Genomic DNA, 26,359 nt, shown 5'->3' with positions numbered 1-26,359 from the left:
GCATGTCAGTTTCGGTTTCCTGCCCACGTCGTTTGTCTCAGCCGAGATGGCAGGAGGTACACGGAGAAAGTCTCCCGTGTCTCCGTCCCCCTTGTGGGGAACACTTCAGACACTCTGGCAGGACAAGCATTTGGTCTTATTTAAGACGGAGTACACGTTACTGGTCGTATCAGTTTTGTGGTTCATGGAAATCGGAATCAATTTGTGGGTCATACAGAAAGTAGCCTGTAAGTAGCTTCTTGGCTAGTTAGCATGCTCTGATGTACAGTCACTTCTCCCAGGGCATTTGTATGCTAAGAAGTTAGCTTTAGCAAAGCATTGACTTAGACTGCCACCTGTTCAAGGGATTTCACTGACAGCGTTAGCAGACATTTAAGACTGCTCTGTCTCAGTCTTAAATGGTATTTGTTTATTTTTTATTTTAAACAGCCGCTTAATTAAAAATGTATGATAGAAGATGTGCTTGTTATTAATATACTTCAAGAAACACAATAACAACAACCTGAAAATTCCGACATTATGTCACTGGGCATTCATTATGCGCTAATACATAGAACTCCAACAACTTCCATGAATGTACAAACCATATATCAAAATAGTATAGTAATATAATTTCAGTCCGGTGGCAATTTAAAGAATTGTGTTGTGCATTAGTGCAATAATATCTGTGTAAGATCTACACGATAATAAAAAATTGTTTAGATGCAAGATAAATATGCAAAATTTTCAATATTCTTCAGTAATACGTTTGAATAATTAATTATTCATATTCCTATGATAAATAAGCAAAGAAATTTGAACTGATTTATAAAAATATCTAAGTAATTGCAAGTATATTTTATGATTTTATTCATCTACAAGTAAAAGAAATGTTTCTGTAACAATTATCAGTATCACTTGTATGGTCAGGTAAACTTTCTTTTTTATATAAAGTAAGTTAGACAAAAGCGAACTGTTTCAGTATGTGCCATATATTGCAGTCACTGTTGTATGATCACTAATGTCATTTACTGCAGACACTGAGATCGACTGGAAAGCCTACATGGATGAGGTGGAGGGAGTAATCAACGGTACCTATGACTACACCCAGCTTAAAGGAGACACTGGGCCTTTGGTGTGAGTATCAAAACCTTTAAATATGGTCTCTCTGTCCTTCAGTGTAGGGACTCTTGTTGAGAAAAAGACTTTGTTATTGCAGGTATCCAGCTGGATTTGTCTACGTCTTCACAGCGCTATACTACATTACCAATCATGGGGTGAACATTCGCATGGGCCAGTACATGTTTGCAGTTTTCTACCTCATCACACTTCTGCTCGTCTTCAGGATATATTGCCGCACTAAGAAGGTGAGTCTATTGTTAAGTCGCAGAAACATCTGTTGCAACTTTCCACCATGACTTAAAAACCAGCTTGTGTAAAGCACAACACTAAGCAAACGGGGCAGCGCGGCTCAGTGGGTACAGTAGTCGTCTTGTAGCCTGAGGGTTGCCAGTTCATCCTCGGCCTGTTGACCTCATGTCGAGGTGTGCCTGAGCAAGACTCCGAATCCCAAATTGCTTCTGATGGGTCATGGTTGAGCGCCTTGCATGGCAGCTTCCGCCATCAGTGTGTGAATGTGATGTATACTGTAAAGTGCTTTGGGTAAAAGTGCTATATAAATACAGACCATTTAATATAATGCTGTGTATTAAAAAAAAAAAAAACAGACCAATGTTTTTTTTTGTTTGTTTGTTTGTTTGTTTGTTTCTCAGAGTACATAATTTTTAATGAACTGAATTTTTTCCAGGTCCCTCCCTATGTGTTCTTCTTTGTGTGTTGTGCCTCATATCGGATCCACTCCATCTTTGTGCTGCGTCTCTTTAATGATCCAGTGGCCATGATGTTACTGTTTGCAGCTGTCAATCTCTTCATGGATGGATACTGGACCATGGGCTGCAGCCTTTACAGGCAAGTGTGGATTTTTGTATTGTCTTGTTTTTCATGTTTACCCTAAGTGACTTGATGAAATTACAACTCCATCTTCCTCTCTTTCTGACAGTTTAGCAGTATCTGTGAAAATGAATGTGCTTCTTTTTGCCCCTGGGTTACTTTTCCTTCTCCTGTCAGAGTTTGGTCTGATCAGGACAATCCCGAAACTTTCACTTTGTGCAGGCATACAGGTAAATATTTGCTTTAAATAAAACCAGGCATGCATATTGTTACACAACTATATTTAAACAACATTTATATCCATCTCTCTTTTTTTTTCCTATACCACAGCTTTTGCTGGGCCTCCCATTCCTCTTAGAAAATCCCGTTGGTTATGTAACTCGGGCATTTGATCTTGGCCGCCAGTTCATGTTTAAGTGGACAGTTAACTGGCGCTTCCTGCCAGAGTGGCTTTTCTTGAATCGCTACTTCCACTTGATCCTGCTGGCTGCTCATCTGCTCATCCTGTTGTTCTTTGCTTTCCGCCGCTGGAAAAGGTGAGATAGATGTGGAGTGTGTCAGTGTCACTAGTGAAGTAAATGAGCTAAATCATTGATGCGACAGGCAGGCACTAAGTAGACCCTGCAGGACAAGGAGCCATCAAGGACCTTTGTGTGTAGCTGTTATCCCAGGAGTGACCAAGAAGACATTTGTTATTTTAACAATGTTAGAAGCAGCCTTGCAAATATGTAAAATAAATCAATAGCTTATCCTTCAGAAATGGGACCTACAAAACATATCTACCATACTGTGTATTTTGATCAAATACATAAAGCATATTAAAATGATGATAAATGAATGTATTTTGAGATGTTTAATAACTATTTAAATCAAGTGCAAGTGAGATAAATTGATTTTATTGACTAGCAATAATACAGGTTTTACAATATAACATCTCTATTTTGAAAACTGTTTATTCAGTGTCTAATGGCAACACTTTTATAGGCTTTCAGCTCATTTATTTATCAGTCGTTTACATGTTTTATCTTAAGATGTAATGGAAAACTTTTCAGAACCAGTAGTAACTTTGTTTTCTTTCATCAGATCTGAAGAAAGCATCTTTGAACTCTTCAAGGAACCAAACAAGAGGAAAATTCCTGCTCAGAAAAGCACCGTGGATCATATCCTTCTACTTCAGTCTACTTCTGTCTCTATCTCTTCTGTCCAGCATGAAACATTTAGAGCAGGGATGTCAAACTCATCTTAGTACAGGGGCCATATTCAGGGCAATGCCATCTCCAGTGGGCCAGTTTAATAACAGCATAATAACCTACAAACTATCCTTTTAGAAAACATTATGAACAACCTGAAATTTGTGGAGAAAAACAAATGATTTTGCACCAGTTTATCATTTAAATGTAAAATGATGTTTATAGTTATAACTTACAGATCATTATCATGATTAGAGTAACTTCTTAAGATATAGAAGTTATTTAAAATGTACATACATGTTCATTTCCACATGTGTTGTAATCCTGGCCACCTGAAGTGACTCGCCTCATAGTACAAACTGAAGTCAGATTTAATAAGTAAGAACGATGTAAATTATACAACAAGTTATCCCCCTGCTTTGGAAAAGTTTTCCATTTAAATCAGTTAGGGATTTAAGTTACTTTTACTGTCAAAAATGGCATTTTGTTTCTTTTATGTAGTTTTCAGTTTTACTAAATTCATCCTGCGGGTCAGATTGGACCCTCTGGTGTGTGTGCCGGGTCAGGAATAACCACATGTATCTTTCTGTGCTTTTGCGCGAACACTGAAAGGTCATGTTAGGACTTGGAAGTCATGTTAATGACTAGAACATAAAAAATTCCTTTAATTGATTCATTAAACAGTTTAGTTTTAAATTGGCTGAATGTTTCTGCATGATGTCAGCCAGGGATTAAACAGATGACGGTGATTTGGGAACTTAACTGGCAATCACAGATGGTTCTGATTCTGTTCACATCTAACTTCATTGGCATGTGCTTCAGCCGTTCATTGCACTACCAGTTCTACGTGTGGTATTTCCACACGCTGCCTTACCTGCTCTGGAGTGGAGGAGTCAAGAAGTTGGCCCACCTGCTCAGGTAAGAGGAAGTCTAAATATAAAGCCACAAGTTCCATCTTCACTGGATGGCACATCCCTTAATCCTCTTATATGAAATTAATGAGCTGTTTCTGTTGTGCAGAGTCCTGATCCTGGGTCTGATTGAGCTTTCGTGGAACACATATCCCTCAACCAACAGTAGCTCAGCCGCCCTCCATGTCTGCCACCTCATTATTCTCCTCTCTTTATGGCTGGCTCCACCCCTGCCTTCAGCCCCACCAGAAACACATGAACACAAAGCTGTTAAGGACAAACGCCACTGAGCCGCAGCCTGATCGGACCAGGAGTTGTATGCGGTCTAATCAGCTGCTGAACAGCTTCCCTCATCATCCTCTCTTTGATGCTCACCATCCATGCAAAGGGAGATGACTGTGGTGGACTGTTTCTGAGTGGATAAAAGGAGCCATTTGATGCTTCTCATCTCAGCGCGCTGCTTAAAGTGACGGAAGCAAACATGGAGGTGCAGACAGACACCTGCACGGTGTAATGGCTTGTAGTTGTCACTTGCAGTTAAAGAGATGAGAGAACAAATGATAGATTCTCAGGTTTCATTTTCAGGCACATAATCAGAGCCATGAATGTTTTTCTGTATTGAAATGTTTTATATTGGTTACAGAATATTCCTGCTGACGTTAAAACTGCATCCTATCTATGCATTTTTGCTCTTTGTATTTTATTATTTTCAGCATTAGACATTTATTAGTGCACAGGTTATTTTATACTGTATATTGAATAATGTTAATTATACCCCAAAGAGGTACAAATATATCCATAAGCTTTAGGTTAACCTCATATTTAACTTAAATTTATTACATTTTTCCTGCCACAGTGGGAGTACTCTCAAAGCCAATTTCTTTTTTTTTTTATTTTTTTAATAGTATTTTCAATAACGCATAAAAGTAGGCTGTAGAAAATGATTGCTGGTCTGATTTGTTATTCATCCTCTAATTGAACATATACTTAAATTAAAACTAAATAATATGCTGTAAATTCAAACAGCACAAGTGTTTTATGTTGAAAATAGATGCCACTTTTCAGTTTTCTCTATTCCTTCGTGTTAAACAGTGAATTAACAGTCAACAGTTAATGTCCACCATGTTCTTTATTTCTTGGTGGTAATTTCATTGTATAAGGTAATATTTAATTACTTTATTAAATAATAATCCTTACAATCAATGACTGTGATGATGTATTTGGCTTAGTATACATTTCATGGCTTCAAGCTAGAACATAGGCTACAAAAAGCTTATTCAGACAGTCAAGGCATTCTTGTGTTTGCATAAAGCTTAGTTATAATAAAAGGACACTTGTCATGTAAAATTAGTATGGACTTGGCACTAGTTGACAGTATATATTAATAAATTACGCATTTACTTTCAGTGTAAAGGTGATTCATCATAATCATTTGTAACAAGTAGGCTAATTACTAGATCTGGCTCAGTTTCCTCTAAGATGATTGTCTCACATGTTATTGGGGTTATAACACAGCATGTTAAGTTTAATATTCTCATCCCAGTGGCGCAGCAGCAGGAACAGCTGTCTGGCTGCTCCTCTGAGCCCTGCCAGGTCCACACCCTCTGGCAGCTCCTGACAACGTAGCCAGAAGTCTGCTTTTGCTGCTACTAGCTCCCACTCCATGAAGTAGCCAGCACATCGGTGCTCCAGCCAAGCCAGAGCCACAGCTGTGGCCCAGCTTGAGCCCTCCAAATCCTCCTGAGCCAGCAGGCTGCTGCTCTGGAGGTCTGGTGGCTCAGCTGAAATGCCCTCACAGACGTCTGTCTCTGAACCACGACCACTGTCCGCTTGGCCAAGGCTCTGGCTCTGAGAGAGGCCGACAGATAGCTCCAAAGAGCCTTCTTCAGAGCTGGGGAAGTCAGGGGGTGAGGTGGCAGGGTCTCGGTCAGATAAGTGTCTTCTTAAAAGCTTTGACTCCAAAATCAGTGGGGTGTCATCTGGAGTGTGATGGAAAGGAGGAGCAGTTGGCTTGGTGAGGGAGCACGCAGAGGGAGAAAAGGTAACATGGTGGCTAGCGAGAGCGCCTGGAGGTTTGGCAGTGGTAGATAAAGAGGGAGCACTAGGAGATGTACAGCGGAAGGCTGGACTGAGACTGCGACGATGCAGACTGTAAGGTGATGCTCTTTTAAGTCGGTCCAGAGGGATCTGGACACAGTCGGAGTAAATCTCTGTGAGCAGAAAAGCTCCTGACGCAAGCTGCAGATGCACCTGAGGAAATACCATCCAAAAGATCAGTAAAGGAGCTTTAACAATTGTAGTAAAGTATAAACATTTACTTATGTTTAGGCACTTAAGAGAAAGCAAGAAAATGCTATTAATGCTACAAAAGACAATCACAGAACTTCTGATCACCAGTTCTCTTTAAAGTGACCATGGTACTATGTATTTTCTTAAATTATCCTTGGTGATGTGAGTTATCTGAAATGTTTTGCCTTCTGTTGCATTATGTTGTCAGCTCACCAGAGGCAGGTAGTCAGGAGCTTCACTGTCAGGTTGTTTGTCAGTCTCTGCAGATAAACAGTGGGACTTCAGAGGAACCTGCTTCCCTGACGAGATGGAAGACCTGAGTCTGCCTAGTGGGAACCTGGAATACATAACAGCAGGACAAAATACACAGTATGCTACTTAGAGAAAAATACAAAGGCACAGAGCAAGTGTTTTATGGAGAAATAAATATAAAGACTCTACCTGGTCCCAAAGAAGCTCTCCATTGACTTGCTCTCTATGGATCGCTGTGAACGACTGCAGGTGCTGCCAGTTGCTGCAGGGGCCATAGCACAGTAGCCGATGCCACCTACATCTGAGACAGCATTGTGGAGTAATACATTAAAGTATACTGTTCTGTCAACACTGTGATAAATGATGTGTTTAAAGGGTGACATCACCCAAAACACAAGTGCAATTTGTGGATTATCCAGAACAAGGAGAATGTTCCTGTAAATAAATGTGGCTACAAACATAGATTTTCAATGCACACACATTACATCCACTGTATTACGGTGAAAAAAAGAAAAAAGTTGCACAAAACTGCAAGACTGCACACCACTAGGAGATAAGTCAGGCTTTGGTTTGATTTGGTTTTATTCATCATTTTAGTGTAGCTGCAGCTGTTGAGTGTGTAATTTAGCTACAGGAGACAAGTACTTTTGTCTCCATTCTACATACCCACCATAGTTGTCAGTTGGTGCTCTGATCAGAAGCCTTTCTCTTTGAGACTATACTGATACTAGTCTTTTTCACTGAGTGGACAGACATACTCACTAGAGTCCCAGGATGTAACGCTACAGGGTGAGGCAGGAGTGTCATCTCTGTCTGAGAGATACAAAGATTGTTGATGACCTAAAGTCTTGACATGGAAATGGGTGCCGGCAAAATTCAGTTTCTCTACCTGTAGAGTTATAGTTGTCTTCGACCTCTTCGCTGTCTTTGCTGGTACACCGTCTGCCCAGTCCCACAGAGTAGGCTCTCTGCTTGTGACTACCTGACTGAGAACTCAGTCTCCTTCCCATATGAATCCCTGTGCACACACACACACACACACATACTCTCTCATCAAAATTACAGACAAAATCTGCTATCTAAATCAGAGCCTGGTATTCCTAACTTTACCCATGCCTGATCTTATAATGAGCACAGGTTTATGATATTAAATACTATATACATCACAATACACATTACCTCTTAAATATCAAGGGTGCAGTCCTGTGATGTGGCACCCCAGTTTCATTAAATTACAGTATTAAGAAAAGACTGATTTAAAAGTGGTCAATAACTGACAAACATCTGAACTATATTTGGTCCAGAGCCACTCCAAAACATATTTAGGCACAGTGATTTATGCATTTTCTGCATCACTAACTGAATGCTTTTAGATTTGTGTGGCCAAACGGTGCACATCCAACAGTTTTCACTACTGTAACTGCTTACAGGTTATAGGTGGCACCCCTAATATATAGCTTAACATGTATGCATAATGACTGACAATGGTGGCCAGAAACATTTGCTTTTTAGAGGTAATTAAATGAAAAATTCTGAACATTATCACTTGCATAACAGGTGTTCTTGTGTATATGTTGCACTGCTGAAAAAGATGGCCACCTTCTGCACATTAAAAAACTTTACTTACAAAAGTTTTACAAGTTTAATAGAATTACACTTTGACAGGTAAAGAAAATATTCAGGGCAAAGTTGGCTGCATTTGTATGAACTGACCAGTGTTGTAAACATCCATGCCTCTCGTCAAGCCTTTGTTGGCGCTGCTGTCTGTGGTAGTGAAGGCTGTGTACATACAGATGATGTTACAATGCTTACTTGTCTGAATAGCCTTCATACGGTGTCGTTTAACTGAACCTTAAAAGGAGCAAACGAAAAATGTCAAACACAAAAACAATGAGACAGTAAAAGACTGAAAGTCTGTGTTATAGTTCAAGACATATTAGAAAAATCATCTGTAGTCACCATGTCCATTATCACTCTCCTTTTCTGCCATTTTCTCAAAGTCCTTTATAACTGAGCGAGCAGTCAGTTGGTGAATGATCTCCTCCCATGGTTTCCCTCCTTCTTCCCCTCCACCTCCACATCTATCAACCCCTGTGATTTCCTCACCCTCAGGGGTCCAGAGATGCCCCAGGTCCACAGTGACCTCCCAGGACACTGGTTTGCCGCTCAGGTGGCCGTGAATCAAGGAGCGGCACTGACCTGGTGGAGGATCCTCTGGAGGTACAGCAGTGAAGAAATACTCAGGGTCTGTGAGGTTATCCCAGTCCAGGGGAGAGGCAGGAAACAGGAGTCCATCTGAAGGTCAGAGTGAGAAGGTGGACAGAAATTTGATTGAATTAAGAATGATGGTGCTGTTTTTCTTTGCACACGTGATTACTCACTGGAGTCTGTGAGGCTCCGGTGGGAAACTGTCCCTCTTGATGAAGGCTTTGTTTCCCCATCACTTTCATCCAGTCTCCCTCCTAGTGTCTGGTCAAAAGAGACCCTCTCCAGAGCTCTCCTAAGGCGATGCATCTCTAGTTCACCCTGGGGTGATGAGAAACTTCGTGCTGCCATAGTTGAACGTGCTAGTGCTTTCTGCCTCCTACGATATTCCTCGCTTCTCTCCAAACACCCATTCTGATTGTGTGAGAAGGAAAATCAGCAGGTCCCAAAGCAGGTTAGAGCATTATTTCATATTTTTCTGAAGCAACATATGTTTAAAAAATTATGTTCAGGATTCTCATGTACCCATCTGTCATATTTAACATACTTCAACAGGACTTTGGGTGAGTTTATTTCTATTAGTCTTGCCTTTCTCGCATCGTTGTCAGGAGTTTCAGCTGAAAGGTTTTGCTGCCATGCTGGGTCTGCCCATCGAGACAAGGATGACCTCTGTTCTGGAGGGGCCATCTTCTCAAGGCCTTGTGGTAGAGACCCTGTATCCAACACTGGACCAGAGCAATGAGAATCAGACAGAAAGGTCCCGCCTGCAGAATCTGAGTTCGAGACATGTACATGCGACTGGGACTGAGTTTGAAGACTACGCTCACTGCTGAGGGAGCAGTGAGTGAGAACATACTGCTCCTGAATATAAGAACTCTCCTGGATCCTCCTCCTTATATCACTGGACATGTCCAGCTCCACACCTTAAGTGGACAAAAACCAGTAGTTAAAAATCATGGCAAAAGTGTCAAATATAGGTTTTATGGATGAGGGACTGACCTGGACTGGTTCCAGGGTCAGTGTCTCTGGCACAGGAGAACTCAGAAGAAATTTCTCTGGAAATTTCCCTCAGAGCTTCCTCCAGGTCAGTGCCATCTGCATGTGTCACCACAGGCATTAACTCAGAAGCAGGAGGAGGTGAAAGCTCATCATTTGACTGGCCAAAAACTGACCCAGTAGAGCCACGGTGAAATCCTTTATAGTCCTGACCCTGAGACTACAAAATGAGAGATCATATACAGACACATTTGAACTCTGATGTTTTTAAAATCCAGTAAAATCCAGCATACCTCTATCTTTTTTGCTTTGAAATTGGTCATGTCATAAAGAGTGCAGTATCCAATGAGGCAGTCACCAGGGTAGAGTGGAGGGATTTCATTGGGTGAAAGAAGAGCTTCCATGTTCTCTGGCAGGTACCAGTCAATCCTAACATCAGTCAGCACAGGTTCAAAGGCCTTTTTTAGAGACTTGATTAACTGCAGGAAAGTTGAGGAAAATATTGTTTGTGGTACTTTTCAGTTCAAAGCTTTGTTTATGTGTAAGAGTAAACTGTAAGTGATGAACTGCTGATATGAGCTTCTAAAATGTGACTAAAAGACATTTTGTTGTAGATGATCATGAGGTCAAAAGTTAGCTAGCCTCAGGTTTTATCTATAATAATTCATAATGTGATGACTAAAAATGAAAAGTTGTTGAGTATAAACACAAAAGTTATTGAATATTTGAAGAAATTTAAATTACTTTTACTATTTTAAAAAAGAATTTTAATCTGCCAAAGGGTTATGTATTTATCTTCAAGGCATTATTTTGTTGTGCAGATCATATTTCTCCAATAGGTGGCAGTGCTACACTGCTGCTGACCTTGGGCTGTAGTCTCTCTTCATCATCCAAGAACTCTGTGGTCCCTCCTGTCAGTTTGGCCATGCCCTGCAGGAGTCTCCTGCAGGCTCGGGTGCCAAGTCCTAGCCCAAAGCATCTGCACAGATGACACAGAGAACATTTAAACATTTTTAAAAACCCTGAGATCTGGAGTTTCATCTGTAGAATCTGTAGGCGTGTGTGTTGTTGGCCAGATGTTAGCAATGCATCGACAGTACAATCAAGAGAATTTCATTTACGTGCCCAGACTTTAAATATGCAGCATTCAATGAAATTAGATTGATTATATGAGATAAAGAAGAGCAAACATGTCCATAGTCTGCAGAAAAACAGTAGAGAAAGTCAGTCCACCAACAGAATGCTAATGAAACCTAAACAGAGTTATTTTGCATTGGTAAAGAACATGGGAAAAATGAGGGGCGTGACTCTTACTGCAGAGCAGAGCACTTAACAGAATTACTGGGCGGGCCTCCAAGATACCTCAGTCCTTTTTCTTTCCTTCGTAGTGCTTTGCCCTGCCTGCACTTGCATCCTGCCTGTACAGACTACCCACAATTGCTGCAAATGCTACTCTACCATCGCTCTATTACAACCCACAATTATGCTGTCCCATTAGATGCAACGCATGCAATACAGTTGTTTACATTTGTTTTAATTAATCTCTATTTTCCTCATGTTAGATAGCCACTTGATGTCTCTGTACCATTCATCACACGTAGTTTCCGTACCTGCCAGTGCATGTGTTTCTGCGTACCAGCTCCAGCACTTTGGCCACATTGCTTATAGACCCATCCGTGATGATGAAGACCTGACGAGGATATGAGCGCTGCATGGGCTGCTGGCAGAGCCAGGACAGTGCCCCCAGGAGGTTGGTGCCTCTCATATCTGCTCTCATCCTCTGGATGTATTCATAGGCCTGCTTTAGAGTCACCTAAGTGCATTCACACAGTACAGCAGATTAAAACAGGGATGCAATGACATCAACTGTAAACAACAGCACATCCAGTGCAAACACCATAAGATATTAATTTACTATTTGATGTTAGATGCCCCAATTAGCCTGTGAGACAAACAAAGAATTGTGCCAACTCCTTTCAAATAAAGACAGCACAAACATACACATTAGCACCTGCCTTGAAATGAGCTCAGTTCACTCTGTGGATAAACATGCCTGGCAGGACAAGAGATGGAGGGACATCTCCTCTCTGAGTGAAAATGCATGAAAGGCCACCATATGGTGGAGAGAATGTGCAAATACTATTTGTCCTTGCAGCCCCTGGACTGTATAAAACCTGATACTCTGCTACTACGGCAACCCAAGAAACAGACCTATTGCCTGATTAGAGTGTAGCCAGACTAGGACAGATAGTCCTCCGTGGCTGAATAACATCTGCATTCATCTGCATTCAGGAAACACGATCCAAGTGCTTTAGAAAAAACAATATATATAAAACATATACAGTAATTTTCAATATTAAATGACTTTTCTTAGTCCTATGAAAAACATATAAGTAACCACAATCTCTTTTAACAAAGGTTATCATCTACTAACATCAGTGCAGAGCTTGCTGGAGGTGAACAGAGGTTTGATCGTGGTCCCAAAGCCGACAATGTTGAGCATTGTACCAGAAGGCAGACTCTTCAGAGCCACCACCATGGCTTCCTGATGAAATAAAAAAGGATAAACAAAATTAAATCAGGTTAATATATGTGCCTCAACCCCATACTGCTTTTTACTGCAGCTCACCTTTACTCGATGAATGTTGGTGCCACTCATGCTGCCACTACGATCAACAAGGAACAGCAACTCTCTGCTGGCTTTGTACAGCTCCAGAGGTTCAGACAGCAAGTCAGGGCAGAAATTGAGCATCAGAACGGGGCTACAGAGGATGTCCTTGTGGTATCGCCTCCTCACAAACTCAAGCTGCAGGACAGAAATATTCTTACACAGATGTATTAAAAAGACCACATTTAGTGAAGTACTGTGCATATTCACCAACCTTTCTTTCGGGGTCTGAATCTTTGCGGGTGCAGCGAATGAAATCACGGCGTGAAGAGGTCTGCTGCTCATACTGGCTGAAGGACAGCCTGCCTCTCTCTAAGATGACCAATGGACTGTGAGGTTCTGTGGAAAAGTTTTAGGTTACAAGTTTAAAGCAAATAAAAAAAAATCTGACAATTTTTCATTGCTCACCACTGAGGTGCAAAATGATCTCTATGTGTCTGTCATATGGATGCTCTTGTGCCAAGGTGATGTAGGTGGCAGAGGCACTTTGGGCACTCGGGTCAGCGTCTGCCCTCAAAGCATGAGTAGGACTCTCCAGTCCTACAAATAAGAGTAGAAAAAAAGGAAAGACAGGTAAGATGGCATTTTTAAAATACTGTAAGATTAGTCATAGATATTGCAGAATAAGCTTAGTTTTCTTTTTATAAAAACAAGTTTATTTAATTGGATTTCCGTGTTCTTTCAGTTTTTTTGTGTTCAGTAATGTTTGGCATGTTTGCTCCCTAGTTTTCCCATAGCTCCTACATTTTACAATAGTTGAGTCGAGAACCTCTGAATCAGACTTTTTATGAATTCCAACCATACCAGCCAGCAGACAGGCTGCTCTGACCAGCAGCTGGAAGTTGAGCTCATATGGTGCCAGGTTGGCAGCTGGACTGGTGAAGATGGTGTGGGAGCACTGCTGCGCAGCGTCCAAAGCTCTGTCCTGTTTCCCTGGGGTGGCACCAAAACAGCTTGTTCCCCTTAGGAGCAATGCGTTATGGACACAGTCAGTACACATTCTACTTATCTGATTTTTAATTTACAGTGTTAGGTGAAAATGTATTTTTAGAGTTATCATAAATACCCAGTTTCCTCAGATTTCCCTCCATTTTCACTCTTGCTTGCAGTCATCTGGCCTGTCACGATCGGTGTAAGCAGTGTTGGGTAGACAATGCGAATTGCTCCGTTTTCTAATGTAGGGAGTTCTAGCGTAGTGCTTATAACAACAGACACTATGTCCATGGGGCCAATGATACCACAGCCCACAATGAAAGTGGTTCTTTCCAGGTCTTCATCCAGGATGAGATGCCCTACACACAGACAGACACACAAAAAGAACCAAAAAAGAACAAAAGCACTTAAAAAGATAACTATTAAACACATTAGATTGGAATTGAGAAGTTTACCGGAATCTAAATTTTTGAAAAATAGCCTTTCAACAATGTTTCAACAGAATTTTTGGGACCTTTTTGTGTTTCATCTCAAACTCTCAAGCAAAACAAAATCATCTGGATTTTAATATTTGAAAATGTAAAAAAGTCTCCCATTACAAGTGATTAACATGTTTCATTTATTCATTCATTCTTTAATTCATTCATTCATTCATTCATTCTCTGTACTGCTTGGTCCAATACGGGTTGCTGGTAAGCTGGAGCCTATCCCAGCATTAAGAGGTGAGAGGCAGGATACACCCTGGACAGGTCACCAGTCCATCGCAGGGCACACACATAGGGGACGAACAACCATTCACACTTGCACTCACTCCTAGGGAGAATTTAGAGTCATCAATTAACCTAACATGCATTTATTTTGACGTTGGGAGGAAGCCGGAGTATCCGGAGAAAATCTATATGTCCCACTGTCTGCCATCTATAGAGAGATTGCATTGACCATATCGTTACAGCAGCAGACAACAGTATCCAGTAGTTGGTATGATCTGTGGTCAAATAACATCTTTTTCATGCTTTCATTTTCTTTTGTTACTTTTTTGCTCATAATGCAGATTATAAAATAATTATGACTACAAGCATAATGAGTTTTCGTTCAGCTAACCCTCATCAAGTCTGAGTTTGCAATAACAGACTGTCTCCAGAAAACTAAGCTAATGATTCAGATTGAAAATCTTTCATTTAGCCCGTTAAGGCCCGACCCATGAAAAAATGGTAAGAAAAGTCCAATTTTTTTTATTTATTTGGCCCTTTAATACAAGAATACATCTAAAATCCATACTGAAGGTTATGAAACTGAACCAGATAAATATGCAGACACTTAAGCAATGGACAATTTTTATCTTTTTTTTACTTTACTACTGTCTTTTATCCTCCTTTCTCACCGTTAGTGCATTGCATATCCAAGCTGGAAGTCCCGCAGCAGCCCCACTCCCGGCCATTCCCACAGTGTCCATCAAGACCAGATCCAGGGCAGCAATCCAAACAGCAGTCTTTCACCTTCCCTCGGCTCTGGATCTGTACCCCCACTAGCCGGCCTGCGATCACAGCCTCAAAGCCCACCACAACCTCCTTTTCCCCGAGAGGGTACACAAAAACACCTAGGAAAGAGTTAGAGAGGTACCCGTTTTTAAAAGTCTTTTAAAAGGTCTGACTTCAGGACAGTATGTGTAATGTATGATGATTTATCATGCGATATGTCGATGTACAGCAGATGCCTTCAAAGAATATAAAGATCTTTCTTGCCTGCTCTGCTGTCAATTCATTTACTAAATTTTAACAACATTAACCATTACTTAGACTGTGGTGCAGCAGGAACCAACTGATTCGCTATTAATCTTTTTTTTTAACATGCTTTTTTAAATTTAATTTTAATTAATTTTATTGCACAGTACTTGAGTCAAATGGAGTTGCAGCAGGCTGTGGAGGTTAGCACTGTCACCACAAAGCAAGAAATGTCCTTTTTGAATCTCAAATGTGGCCTTTTTGTGTGGAATTTGCATAGTTGTCCCAAGGCAGCCCTCGTTTAGATCTTGCAAAGGCTTCCACAGTCCAAAAACATTAGAAATTGGCCTTAAGAGGGAGTGAATGTGCTTTTTTGGTTGCCTCATTTATCTCTGTGATGAACTGGTGAGACCAACCTATCAGTTCCCTTCTCACCCAATAGTAGCTAGGATATGCTTCAGCCCCACCTTAACCCTGAACCGGTCACTAAAGCTATGAATACCGAGTAATTTCATATTAAAGGTAATATGTTAAATTATGCTGTACTCATTTTAGCACTAAAAGTAAATAATTCTCACCTTCGACAGACTCTATATCAGCGTTGGCGTATGTAAGGTGTGCAGTGATGCCCATCGAGCAGCCGTTGGCACAAGACTTGATGCTGGAGGCCTTGAGCAGCAGTGGTTCCCATGTTGAGCGATTTCTCAGCCCCACCATATTTTCAGTTCCAGAAAGCCTTTACTTGGCTGGGTGTATGAAAACCCACATACACAGCTCAGTGAACAGACAGGAAGAGGAATGTGTGAGCATGCATTTAAATTCTCTCATTTTCCATTCAGTGTGCAATCAAATCAGATCTGTTTTCTTCTGCATGGATTAAAATAAAGGTGTTCACTTTTCATGTATATATAGACACACCAGGTACTTATCCATATGAACAAATCAGCTTCTGGACGTGAAGCCAGACTGTCCTCTGTCCAGCAACTCCTAGCAACCACTGGGAAGACTGTGTATGTAGGACTTGGTCAATCATTAACATTTCAGGTCAGCATTTATTACCTTAAGCATCAAGTCTATCACTTGCAATTAATAGATTAGTATGTAGGCCCACGTATGCCTGCAACATTTGCCTTAACTTCACTCCTAATTCTTATTTCCTTGAGTGTTTCCATTTCATTTAAGCTGTACAATAAATGTTAATGACTTTAAACTTGAGAACATTAAGGACAACAAGTGCTGAGACCAGGTTGCACATCACTTAGTGAAAGGCAGAGTACACAAAACTGTGTGTGCTCATGTGTTTGAATATACACACATAGGTACAAGTGTATGTGCATGCCTGGATGTGTTTGCTGTGATCCAGGTAATGGTAGTCTCGCATCTACTTTTCTAACAAGATCAACAGCCTCCATCTGGCTACTGCACTCTCAGCTCATAACAAGCTAATAAATGTCTGGTTTGTTAAAGTAGGGTAACTGTTTCTGTCTGACTACACACTAAATGAAAAACTCTATGTTGTACAACACTTTTCTGTAAAGTAAGCTGCTTATCTTTAGATCTCGGGCAAAACTGATGAATAATCCTTAGAGCTTATTTGGTGACAGTGAGAAAGTTACAAGGTGAAGACAAAGACAGCTTGACTCTGTATAAAGTGACATTTAAATTAATAACTGAATAAATTGTGATGATGTATACATGCATACACTAACCTCTGGTAAGTTATCGTAACAGCAGTTATTCAAACTACAAGCAGTAAAGATAGATGCAAATCTTATAAAGCAAAGATTGTGCTTTTTTTCTCTGTGAGGTTTCATTAATCTGTCTCATGTTTGCTTAGCTCAGCTGGCCAAGAGTGGGCTCCTGAAAACACTGCAGTCACCGTATGTCAGTTACAAACCCCAGATAACAAGCAAAATAATCATCCAGAACACTTACTGTACTTGTGCAGTGCTAGATAATTTGCCTTTGTGTCCAGTGTCTGCATCACTCCACCACCACATCTGCTCGCAGGTTTCCTGGTGATAAACGTTGGAGGAGTTTTCCTGATAACGTACACTGCTCTCTCCTCTCTCTCTCTCCCTCCCTCTCTCTCTCTCTCCACAAACCCACCAGCTCTCCTGTGAAGTCAAATAAAATGCAAAGCCATGCATTTGGGTATATGACTTAACAAGTATAAATCCACATCTGTGATGATGTGCTGTGCTAATTCATTCTGCATATAGCAAATTTGACATAGGCATCCATCCACAACCCAAAGAATCTTTGTCTTTTGTTTTTATTCTTGGGTCACCTCTTTGCTTTTACCTTTAGTTTGGCTTTCAGAAAACAGTCCTGCCTCACTGCTGTGATCCATCACTAGCAGCAGCTCTGCACAAGCCTACTCTCCCTGTTATGTGAAATGTCATCTCCTTACCTGCTCTGACCTGAACCACCAAGCTGATCAGAAACTATGATCGTGAACCTGTTGTTCAGGCATAAGCTAACACAACGGTAAGTGAGGCAGAGCCTGCTTTTCATCCAGACAATTGGCTGTGATGGTAGCAGCAACATAAATCATAGCTAATGGCTTGGCTAGAGAGAGGGGGGATGATGTCTTCAGCCTCTCCCAACAGGTCAGTCAAACAGCAGCAACAGAGGCAGCAGGAATGGATTAGTCTGACTAAAGAAGCTGCAGCTTTTTGTCTTAAAGTCACCATTTTAATAATAAACCATTTTAAACGGTAAAACGAAATAGTTCAGCTACAGTGGCAAGAAGAAAAGGTGAACTATAAGGATGTCTGCCAAATTTTGGTCATTTGTATAAATTGTAATGTCAGATTTTATTTTTATGTTATAACTGTATTACTACACATAGTTATTTATAATAGAATGCTACTTAAAATACAATAGAAGAAATGTTAATTTGATCAGTGGATGACATATTAGGTTGTCATTTTCTTTTTCTAAAATTTCTTATATTGATTTTTTTTTTTTTTTTTTTTTTCATTTTATTTTTACTATTATTTGTCAGTTCTAGGTCCTGCAGGTGTGTTTGTGTACAATGCTGACAGCCAGACACAAAAACAGAAAGGCCAGAAAAGGTCAGGACTGTGAACCACCCCTAGAGAGGAAGCACTCAAGTTTTTGTTTAGATGTTCATGTTCTGTCTTGAGCGGCATCTGTATGACTGCTTTTTCTGTATTTACTTTTTTATGCACCCTGAATTAAGTAAGTGATAACTGTGAAAATCAGCTTTGACACACTTTCAATTACCATTCAGTGAATGAGTGTAAGAACTATGTTATTAAAAGCTGATTGTGCCCTATGGATATATCTGACAGATATATAGTTCTAATGTTACATGTTTTACACATAGGATTATTAGGATATAGGATTATTCTCTGTAAATACTTTTAACATATACACACTCACACACACACACACACACACACACACACACACATATATATATATATATATGGAGAAAGAGAGATGCTAGTCTGTATCTCCAAATTGTGTGCCATCCTGCCACCATGTGGCCTCTTTGATTTTATTTCACCCACTTATACCATAGTTTCCCAAAGACTTTAAATATAATTTTCATAAATTGTAAGTGAAAGTAAGCTGGTCAAACTTTATTCTTCTTTATGTCTCTTTCTTTTTAATTATATATTTAAATTTTATATAATTAATATATTATTTTAATTAGTTTATTTTATTTAAAATGTATGACAATTTTAAAAATAAGTATTCAATACTTGATTTTTACCAGTATACTCCATGAATAGTAACATTACAGGTAAAAGGCCACCTGAACTACCAAACACCATGCAGGTTGCTTGAATCATCAATCGTGATTGTACTGTCTGCACAAAGGAAAATATGTGAGTAATTTGCATTGCTTGTCATTATAAAGTGTGTTCATTGCTCTCATTTCAGTGCCAGTCAGGTTTTTTAGTGCATTTTATAACTGTTACAGGGCTCTCAACAGAGTGAGACATGAGCACCATAAACAATATGATATGATTCAATGCTGAGTTGTTTCTCCCCTGACATCTGAGACAAACAAATGGATTAATTAATTTATCCATTCAAAGATATTAAACAGACATAGATATTACAATTAAAGTTGGACTACGGACTAAAATGCAGCTTACAGTGCTAGGCAATGATTTAAATTTTTTATTACAATTAACTGCATCATTAAGCAGATTTTTTTGTTTGTTTGTTTGTTTGTTTTTTGTTGTTGTTTTTTACACTTTAAATCATGATTGATTAATCACATCATACTGGTTTAATCACACCCTGCTGGCTTTGTCTAATGTTTCATGATGGTTTTTTCTAGAGCTCTCTGGAACAGGGGCAGAGTGGGCCAAATTAAAAAACAAAAGTTCAAGTCAAGGGCTGGACTGGTTCAGTGTTTATTGACAACTAGGTAAAAAGAACCTTACGGCACACTAATACACAACATGTGCCTATATGATTCATTGCATGTAAAACAACAGTAAATAAATGAAAATAGTATTAATGATAAAAATTAAATAAATAAAAAATTGGTTGACATTGTTATATTGTGGCTTTATCTGCAGCTTATAGAACCTGGAAGTAACACAGTTTATTAGACTGTTTTTCTTTTCCCATAAATAACAGCAATGAACACTAAATTCACTGATGACAAGAATATCAAAAGAGTCTGATCATCCCATCACAATCCACTCAGATTATTATTTTGTAGTCTAATTCAAACGACCATTTCTTCGGTTTAACTCGGTCCATCGACGTCTAACAAAAACTGACAGTTTAAAATTCCCACTTTGTAATGAAGTTAACAGCAGCTCGATGTTTTTTTATTTGTATTTTTATGGTGCTTTGAAAACATGGTGTTATCTGATCGACTTCTGTGGGTTAACTCCTGAAGATAAAACTAACTGGTGGTGACCAGATTTAAACATTTGACTCATAAAGTTAACTGCTCTGCTGTGGCACTCATTACATGTTCCATTTTCAAAGCTTTGTCACACATTGATTCCTGCTGTATGATTCAGTTTGTCAAATACATTGCATCATTTTCCTCCTGGTTATGGTTAGGAGAGCTGCGGAAACTCTCGCCACTGGCCTTTGATTGACATGCCGGCGTAGTGCATTGTGCGACTTGTAGCACTAGTGGTGCCAGCTCGCTGAAGGTGACACCTCCTCTTGGAGCTGCAACAACACACAGAATGACCCACATCCCACCCAGATACAACAATTCTTTCTTGATTGGCTCTTTTGGTAGCTGTGGTTCAAAGACACGTTCCAAAATCCATCTGTGTTGTACTTGAGAGCCAACACAGATGAAACATGACTTATATAATTTTATTTCCCCCCAGATGACAAGACGGTCATACCCAATTGATGATGACACTGATGATGACTCTGCAGGAAATCACCAGGTAACATAAAATGATGTATTATTGTGTTCCACTGGACAATAAATTGCCATAAATAGTCAGTACTAATTATTTCCCTGCTTCACTGTGTAACTGTTGTCGTTTTTGCTCTCCAGCTGATGAGACGACCACCTGCAAGTTGTATTGTGGAGTCATCAGACGATGAACAGGCAATTAAGTTTAAATTTTGTAGAAATACTCTTGTGTTCAGAAATTCTGTGTTCAGTTTCTAAACTTGCAAGGAGATTTGAACAGATTCAATCTGCCCTGCAATAACCTCCAAAATAGATTATCTGCATGACATTGTCTGGCAGTATGGCCAAGCCAAATCAATTGGCCATTGATGTAACCGTTGTGGGTTCAATCCCCATTACAAAAGAGAGAGCATACATAGAAGAAGGTGTAAATAGGTGTTGGTGTCACAGCACCACCAATACCCATGATAATAACAGCTTCTATCATCTATTTTTATTTGATAGAAAACTCTTCATTACTACAATTTTAATTACTATTTTTTCATAAAGATGCCCCGACTGTCTAAAAACTGCACTGAAGAATCAGCAGAAGATAACAACACAAAAGATAAATCTGCTGAAAGTGTACAGGTAAGTAGATTACATACAGCTACATTTAGTTTAGTCTAAGTATTTTTATGTGACTGACATCACCCAGATTTTTCTTTTCAAAATAACTTCATTGCAGTCAAATTCATAAGACCAAGAATTTTGGAGTGAAGAAGAGGAATTGATTGACGGACAACACAACACAGATAATCCTGAAGAAGTTGCACTCAGTGAAAAAAATGGAGTAATGATGTTCTTGCTTTTTATATTGTCAACATGGAAGTCATGCTTTAAAATCTCTGACCGTGCATTTGAAGCCATTTAAAAATTTTTTAGAAGCTTTCTTCTCTTTTTAGTGGTATAATATGTGACACTGCTTTACAAAACATCACAAACTACTTCCCAGCCACTTTGTACATGCTCAGGAAGAGATTAGCTGTAAAATATGACCTCACAAAATATGTTGTTTGCCCAAAGTGCCATTCTGTTCATGCATTTGATGAAGCAGTCATACAAGTATATGATGCAAGTGGCAAGGTAGTGTGGAGAAATGTAGCATATCCAAGACACACACAAAAATATTCTGTAGAACATGTGACACTTTGCTAATGAGAACTGTTTTGGAAAAGATGGAAAAGAGTTTCTTAACCCCCAAAGACAATGCTGCTATCGACGCTTGATTACATCTATTGGTGAGATGTTAAAGAGGCCTAGCTTTAAACAGTCCTGTGAGAAGTAGAGGCAGCGTAATGTTAGGGAGGGACTTTATGCTGATGTTTTTGATGGACAGGTGGCCATTCATGACCTCAAGCAGGTGACCAGCTGGTTCAGATAAATGTTGATCTGTCTGTGCAAGAATTCAGCAGCTTCTTCATTTCTTTCAAACAGCAAATCTTGCCTGCCATTTTTAAACGGAAGGCAAGATCATGGGAAAACCTGTTCCTCATAACCTGCGAATAAATAACATCTCATCTGATGGCTTTCATTTGTTATATTCTGAGTCTTTTATTGACCTCAGGGAAGAGGCTCAGGGTTCTTCTTTGCAAACATGACAGATGTAAACATTCATTTATCCCACTTTCTGTCAAATTTATTATTGAGCAGAAGTGAATCCTTTACCTGATTGTAAGCCTTTCTCAATGTATATTTGCATTAGTCATTATAAGAAAATGTGTTTTGCATTTGTACCTCCTATTGCTCGTATTTTCATAAATTTATGGTGTTTTTATGGTGTTGTTTTGTACTAAGCTGTACATTTCTGATTTCTATGCAATAATTTTCTGAATCCAATACAAATGTCGCCCAAGGGAAACAAATAAAGTCACCTTGACATTGACCAAATGCTTTATGAAAAAAATGTCTTGATTTTTTAAAAACACTTTTGTTTTAATTGAAATTTAGCACTTTGTGAAATTAACCCTGATACATTTACACTCTGTCTAAAGCTAGGTAGACACATAAGGATTTTTTTAATCTGATGAGATTGTTTTATCTGTTCGAAACCTCACACATGAAGATAGAAAAAAATCAGGCATTTAACAGAAACCAGCAGCTTTCTGACTGATAGAAGAATGAACATGAAGTCTCCCTAAACCCCCATATCTGATTACCTAATAAAGGTTACATGTTATAAATTATTATACAACCCTGCACATCATGTAGCTTACAACAAAAAGAGAGAAACAGACCAAGTCTGATTATATAACATTTGTGCTCTTGTGAGCTAGTGCAATTAATTAAAAGTGCATTAAAAGAAAATGTTGCATTCTAGGAAGATAAATCCCAACCATACTGGACTACATGCCTGTTAAAAGAAGTTTTAGTACTGTGACACTAGATGTCAGTCTTCTCAAATCAGCTTGTTGATTCCCTTAATGTAGACTGGATCCTCTTAATGTGGTCTGTCTCCCTTTGTGACGATCCTTTTCAGCCACCAGGTGATGGCCACAGGGAAGAAGTACAAACAAAGGTAAGCTTGAAAACTCCACATCCGATTAAAAAAGGTTACAGAGTAGAGTGCAGGTGTTCACCCCTAAATCTTGGTTAAATGTGCAAAGATCCAATGCGCTGCACTTGTTTAAGTTAGGTGGAAGCTGCTATGGTCAGTTTTATCAACATAGACATAAAACATTGTAAGATGAGATTAAGGGGCTGTGTTGTGTAGTTGTTAGCATGAAGAATAGTCTGAACAGGGTTTTCATGTGAGCATAATCCACCATGCCATCATTGTCACGTGATTATGTAAATTGGGTGTTTCATTATCGAACGGTTGGTGTTTAATGTGCACTTAATGGTAGTTAATGTGATTGTTGAGGTCATAAGAGATCGAATTAATAACATGTCTAACAATGACCTATTACAGGCCTGTGCAGACGAGCTGCTTCTGCTTGACTGTTGTCAGGGGGTTCAAGTGTCTGTCTGTGCTGAAATGTTGGGAACCTCTTCTCCGTTGCGTACCCCACTGACCTAGATTTCAATTGTTTTCTCCCTGAGACAATAGGAGAAATGGTTTCATAACTGAACACAATACCTGGGTGTTATTCAACACGATTGTTGTGAAGGTTTTCATTGTAAAGTGAGTTTATGTGTTGTCTTTTCTTACAGTTTTTTCTTTTTCTTTTAGGCAAGCCTTCGATGAGCTGCTGTAAATCCTTTGAAGAGGATTTGATTGTGCACTCAGAATCCAAAAAGAACAAAACTTGCAGTAAGACAGTGGGGAGTATGTCTGAGCTTTATAAACTGCATAATTATTAGAAGAGTTCTATATAACATAGAGCCTAAAGTATCCTTTCAATTTAGATACTTAGACTATTTTAATATGAAAATATTATATACAATCATATATTTCAATGCCAGGATTTTGATACACATAATAATCTTGAACCAAATTAGAATTTCAGCCTTAGTCTGATTTTGACTTGAGATGTAAACTGAGACTACTGAAGTCTGAAGTCTCATGCTGATACACATTTTATCTTCAGATATTTTGAATTAAACAACTCGCATGTTTACATGATGTGCTTCAATTACCAAAGTAAGTAAAAAAAAAGAGCTGGGATTCTCAGCAAAGAACAGAACTGTGGATTATTAATTAAAGTGGGTTGTTTGTGGTGTAGGAAAGGTGTCTAAATATGCAAATTAATATTAGGATCACAGTCATAATCCTAATGTTGACGATAAAAATGGTCATAAACAGTCAGTAGTGACTGAATCCATCTACAGTATGGTGCTTATGACAGATAATGAATCCAGTACAGAAGGTAGAATATTACACTGAGACAGGCTGGCAGAGGGGAGAAAAACAATGCACCATGCTTGGTGGATTGATGAAGGAAGACTAAGCAGAAGGCAAATTAATCAAAGGACATCAAAGCCAAATGGATGGAGAGAAGGATGGAATGAAAGAGTGCCGCCCGTTTGTCCCATGCCGTTCCTGCTCCGCTCTGCCTGAGCCTGCTCTCAGATCTCTGAGCCATTGTGCCACATGGGTGCACGGAGGGGGCTGGGGCGCTGAGAAACATGTGCACTCTGAAACCACAGCTTGAAATTAAGAAGTTTAATTTTACAAGTTTGTCTAATGCAAACTCTTCTGTCTGTTCAAAGCATTTTCGTCATTTGTAAATAACGTGTAGTTTGACACCGTCACAGCATTTGATCTTACCAGACTTGGCTGCACAGTCTGACTAAAACATAAACAGTCACATGCTAACAACTGCTGTAAGCTGTCAGAGTGAGCGGTTCTGTCAGTGGAAGCAGTGGATGGCTCTCTTGGAGAACATCCTGCTTGATTCAGTCACTATTCTTTTTGTCATTTAGCCCGTCAGCTAGTTCAAAGCTGACTCCAATTTGTTCTCCTCCTTTGGGTTAGAGGTCAGGACTGACGTCTTTCTGTCTTCATAACTCCATAAATGTGAAGGTACAAAACATTTTGTTCTTAAAAGTTTTAAGTAATGTACTGTCATCTGCGATTTTATCATCCAGATTTAATGTAACATAAAGTAATAGTAGTAGGTATTTTTCAGATAATTAAAATTACACCTCGTTCTTTTAACAGTTGTTTTTGCTGATTAAACTAATAAATGACTGTAGTGAGGATTCAGGTTTCATTTGGCTTTGTGTTCTTCTAAATCACCATTATACAAAAACTTAAACATTTAATGAAATCAATTAGATTTTAAATTTAATGTGGATAAATGTTTATTTTAGCAGGGCCTGATTATTATGCTCTATGTGTTTAATTATTTATTTATTTATTTTTGGTAGCATAGCTCACATAATCTTGATATTGCTCATTAAGGAAGCCTCATGTACTGGGTCTGTCTGTCTTTCCAAGCGTCTATCCAAACACACAGTTCAAATGATTTGATATTTATTGTGGCTGTGATGTAGTTTCTACAGGTTTTGATTGAAGTGGAAATGTTGATGTAACATGAAAAAGAAGACTTATTGTATTTCAGTGATTTTACAAGTGTCTTTTATTAGTGAAAACGGTTATTGTTGAGTTTGCCCTCACAATATTGGAGCTGTTAATCAGTAAATTTCTGAGTGATTTTTAATGTGGGAGTTTCAAAAAGGACCCCTTTAAGGAACTGTACATTCTAGCTTGAATATGAAAGGCAGGAGTGTTTCTACTGTAATCCTTTAATGTGCTACTCAACCAGTTGCTAGAGCAGCAACATTTCAGTGCTAACCTGTATATTATTAAAAACTTGTGGGTTCAAGTCTGTTAGAGCCATCTCCACCACCCAGGTAAGGTATTTAATTTTTATATTGTGCTATATTATGAATTTTATATTATAACTTTTACTGATTTTGCCACATTTTGATACTTGTACCAAGAAGAAAATTTGATTTCAAAGAATAAAAAAAAAGGCATTGAAACTTTTTTTTTTTTTTTTTGCTTTTCTTCTTAGAGGACATTAAACTCATTCAAAAAACCTGATGTGGAGGATTTTAAACAAATATTAAGCTGTGATTTCTCAGAGACTTCTGTGGCATTATCTGAACCCAATTTAGCAAATATGCATTACCTCATCGGAACGATACTATATCTTTGTAAAAGAAATTAGTTTGAGTTAGTAGCTGCACATGTCAAAAAATGAAAGGTATATAAGACCAAAGGTTTTGTTCAACAAACGATTTTACTTTAAAATCCTCCAGAAGCCGTGAGCTACTGTATCTTTATGTAACAAAAGCAGAGTTCAGCAGAGAAAGACAAAAGTGATGTGAACTGACAATATTTTAATGGGAGGGATAAAAGACTGTAAGTGATCAATGGAGGCGGCAGCCAAGTG

General features: G+C 39.1%; 2 protein-coding genes across 5 annotated transcripts; one reads left to right on the top strand and one right to left on the bottom strand.

Moving 5' to 3' along the window:
• The first annotated feature begins 12 nt into the window (after positions 1-12).
• On the top strand, positions 13-5,073 carry alg3 (ALG3 alpha-1,3- mannosyltransferase). Its single transcript, XM_041992135.1, has 9 exons — positions 13-227; positions 1,017-1,116; positions 1,199-1,346; positions 1,787-1,947; positions 2,039-2,159; positions 2,260-2,465; positions 3,013-3,089; positions 3,893-4,037; positions 4,140-5,073. Exons 1-9 carry the CDS (start codon positions 47-49, stop codon positions 4,318-4,320), a joined length of 1,320 nt encoding a protein of 439 aa, XP_041848069.1. The 5' UTR covers positions 13-46; the 3' UTR covers positions 4,321-5,073.
• A 250-nt stretch (positions 5,074-5,323) lies between these two features.
• Positions 5,324-17,103, bottom strand: vwa5b2 (von Willebrand factor A domain containing 5B2). 4 transcript variants are annotated; one of them, XM_041992132.1, is made up of 23 exons: positions 17,030-17,103; positions 15,673-15,840; positions 14,755-14,970; positions 13,507-13,732; positions 13,245-13,402; positions 12,849-12,980; positions 12,655-12,779; positions 12,402-12,578; positions 12,207-12,317; positions 11,383-11,585; positions 10,637-10,751; positions 10,066-10,251; positions 9,776-9,992; positions 9,604-9,699; positions 9,365-9,501; positions 8,953-9,190; positions 8,531-8,866; positions 8,285-8,422; positions 7,461-7,589; positions 7,334-7,384; positions 6,761-6,872; positions 6,533-6,656; positions 5,324-6,280 (listed from the first exon to the last, which is right to left on the bottom strand). In XM_041992132.1, exons 2-23 carry the CDS (start codon positions 15,809-15,811, stop codon positions 5,519-5,521), a joined length of 4,128 nt encoding a protein of 1,375 aa, XP_041848066.1. In that variant the 5' UTR covers positions 15,812-15,840; positions 17,030-17,103; the 3' UTR covers positions 5,324-5,518. The 4 variants fall into 4 exon arrangements, with proteins under 4 accessions (XP_041848066.1, XP_041848063.1, XP_041848065.1 ...); XM_041992129.1 differs by having other exon boundaries at positions 9,365-9,699; XM_041992131.1 differs by having other exon boundaries at positions 9,365-9,699; positions 9,776-9,932.
• Positions 17,104-26,359: the final 9,256 nt, after the last annotated feature.

The sequence above is a fragment of the Melanotaenia boesemani genome, chromosome 8 (genome assembly GCF_017639745.1).
Source record: "Melanotaenia boesemani isolate fMelBoe1 chromosome 8, fMelBoe1.pri, whole genome shotgun sequence".
NCBI classification, from domain to species: Eukaryota; Metazoa; Chordata; class Actinopteri; order Atheriniformes; family Melanotaeniidae; genus Melanotaenia; species Melanotaenia boesemani.
Note: the sequence above shows the minus strand (reverse complement) of the source record. Positions and strands in the feature narration are given on the sequence as shown.

What these genes read in the sequence shown, in the direction of transcription:
- alg3 (XM_041992135.1), top strand. Translation starts at nt 47, where the DNA reads ATGGCAGGAGGTACACGGAGAAAGTCTCCCGTGTCTCCGTCCCCCTTG. An exon ending in GGTCATACAGAAAGTAGCCT is followed by an intron (nt 228 to 1,016) that starts GTAAGTAGCTTC and finishes CATTTACTGCAG; the next exon opens with ACACTGAGATCGACTGGAAA. An exon ending in ATGGGCTGCAGCCTTTACAG is followed by an intron (nt 1,948 to 2,038) that starts GCAAGTGTGGAT and finishes TCTTTCTGACAG; the next exon opens with TTTAGCAGTATCTGTGAAAA.
- vwa5b2 (XM_041992129.1), bottom strand. Translation starts at nt 15,811, where the DNA reads ATGGTGGGGCTGAGAAATCGCTCAACATGGGAACCACTGCTGCTCAAG. An exon ending in AAGAGAGACTACAGCCCAAG is followed by an intron (nt 10,252 to 10,636) that starts GTCAGCAGCAGT and finishes ACTTTCCTGCAG; the next exon opens with TTAATCAAGTCTCTAAAAAA. An exon ending in CTCCTGACTACCTGCCTCTG is followed by an intron (nt 6,281 to 6,532) that starts GTGAGCTGACAA and finishes GTATTTCCTCAG; the next exon opens with GTGCATCTGCAGCTTGCGTC.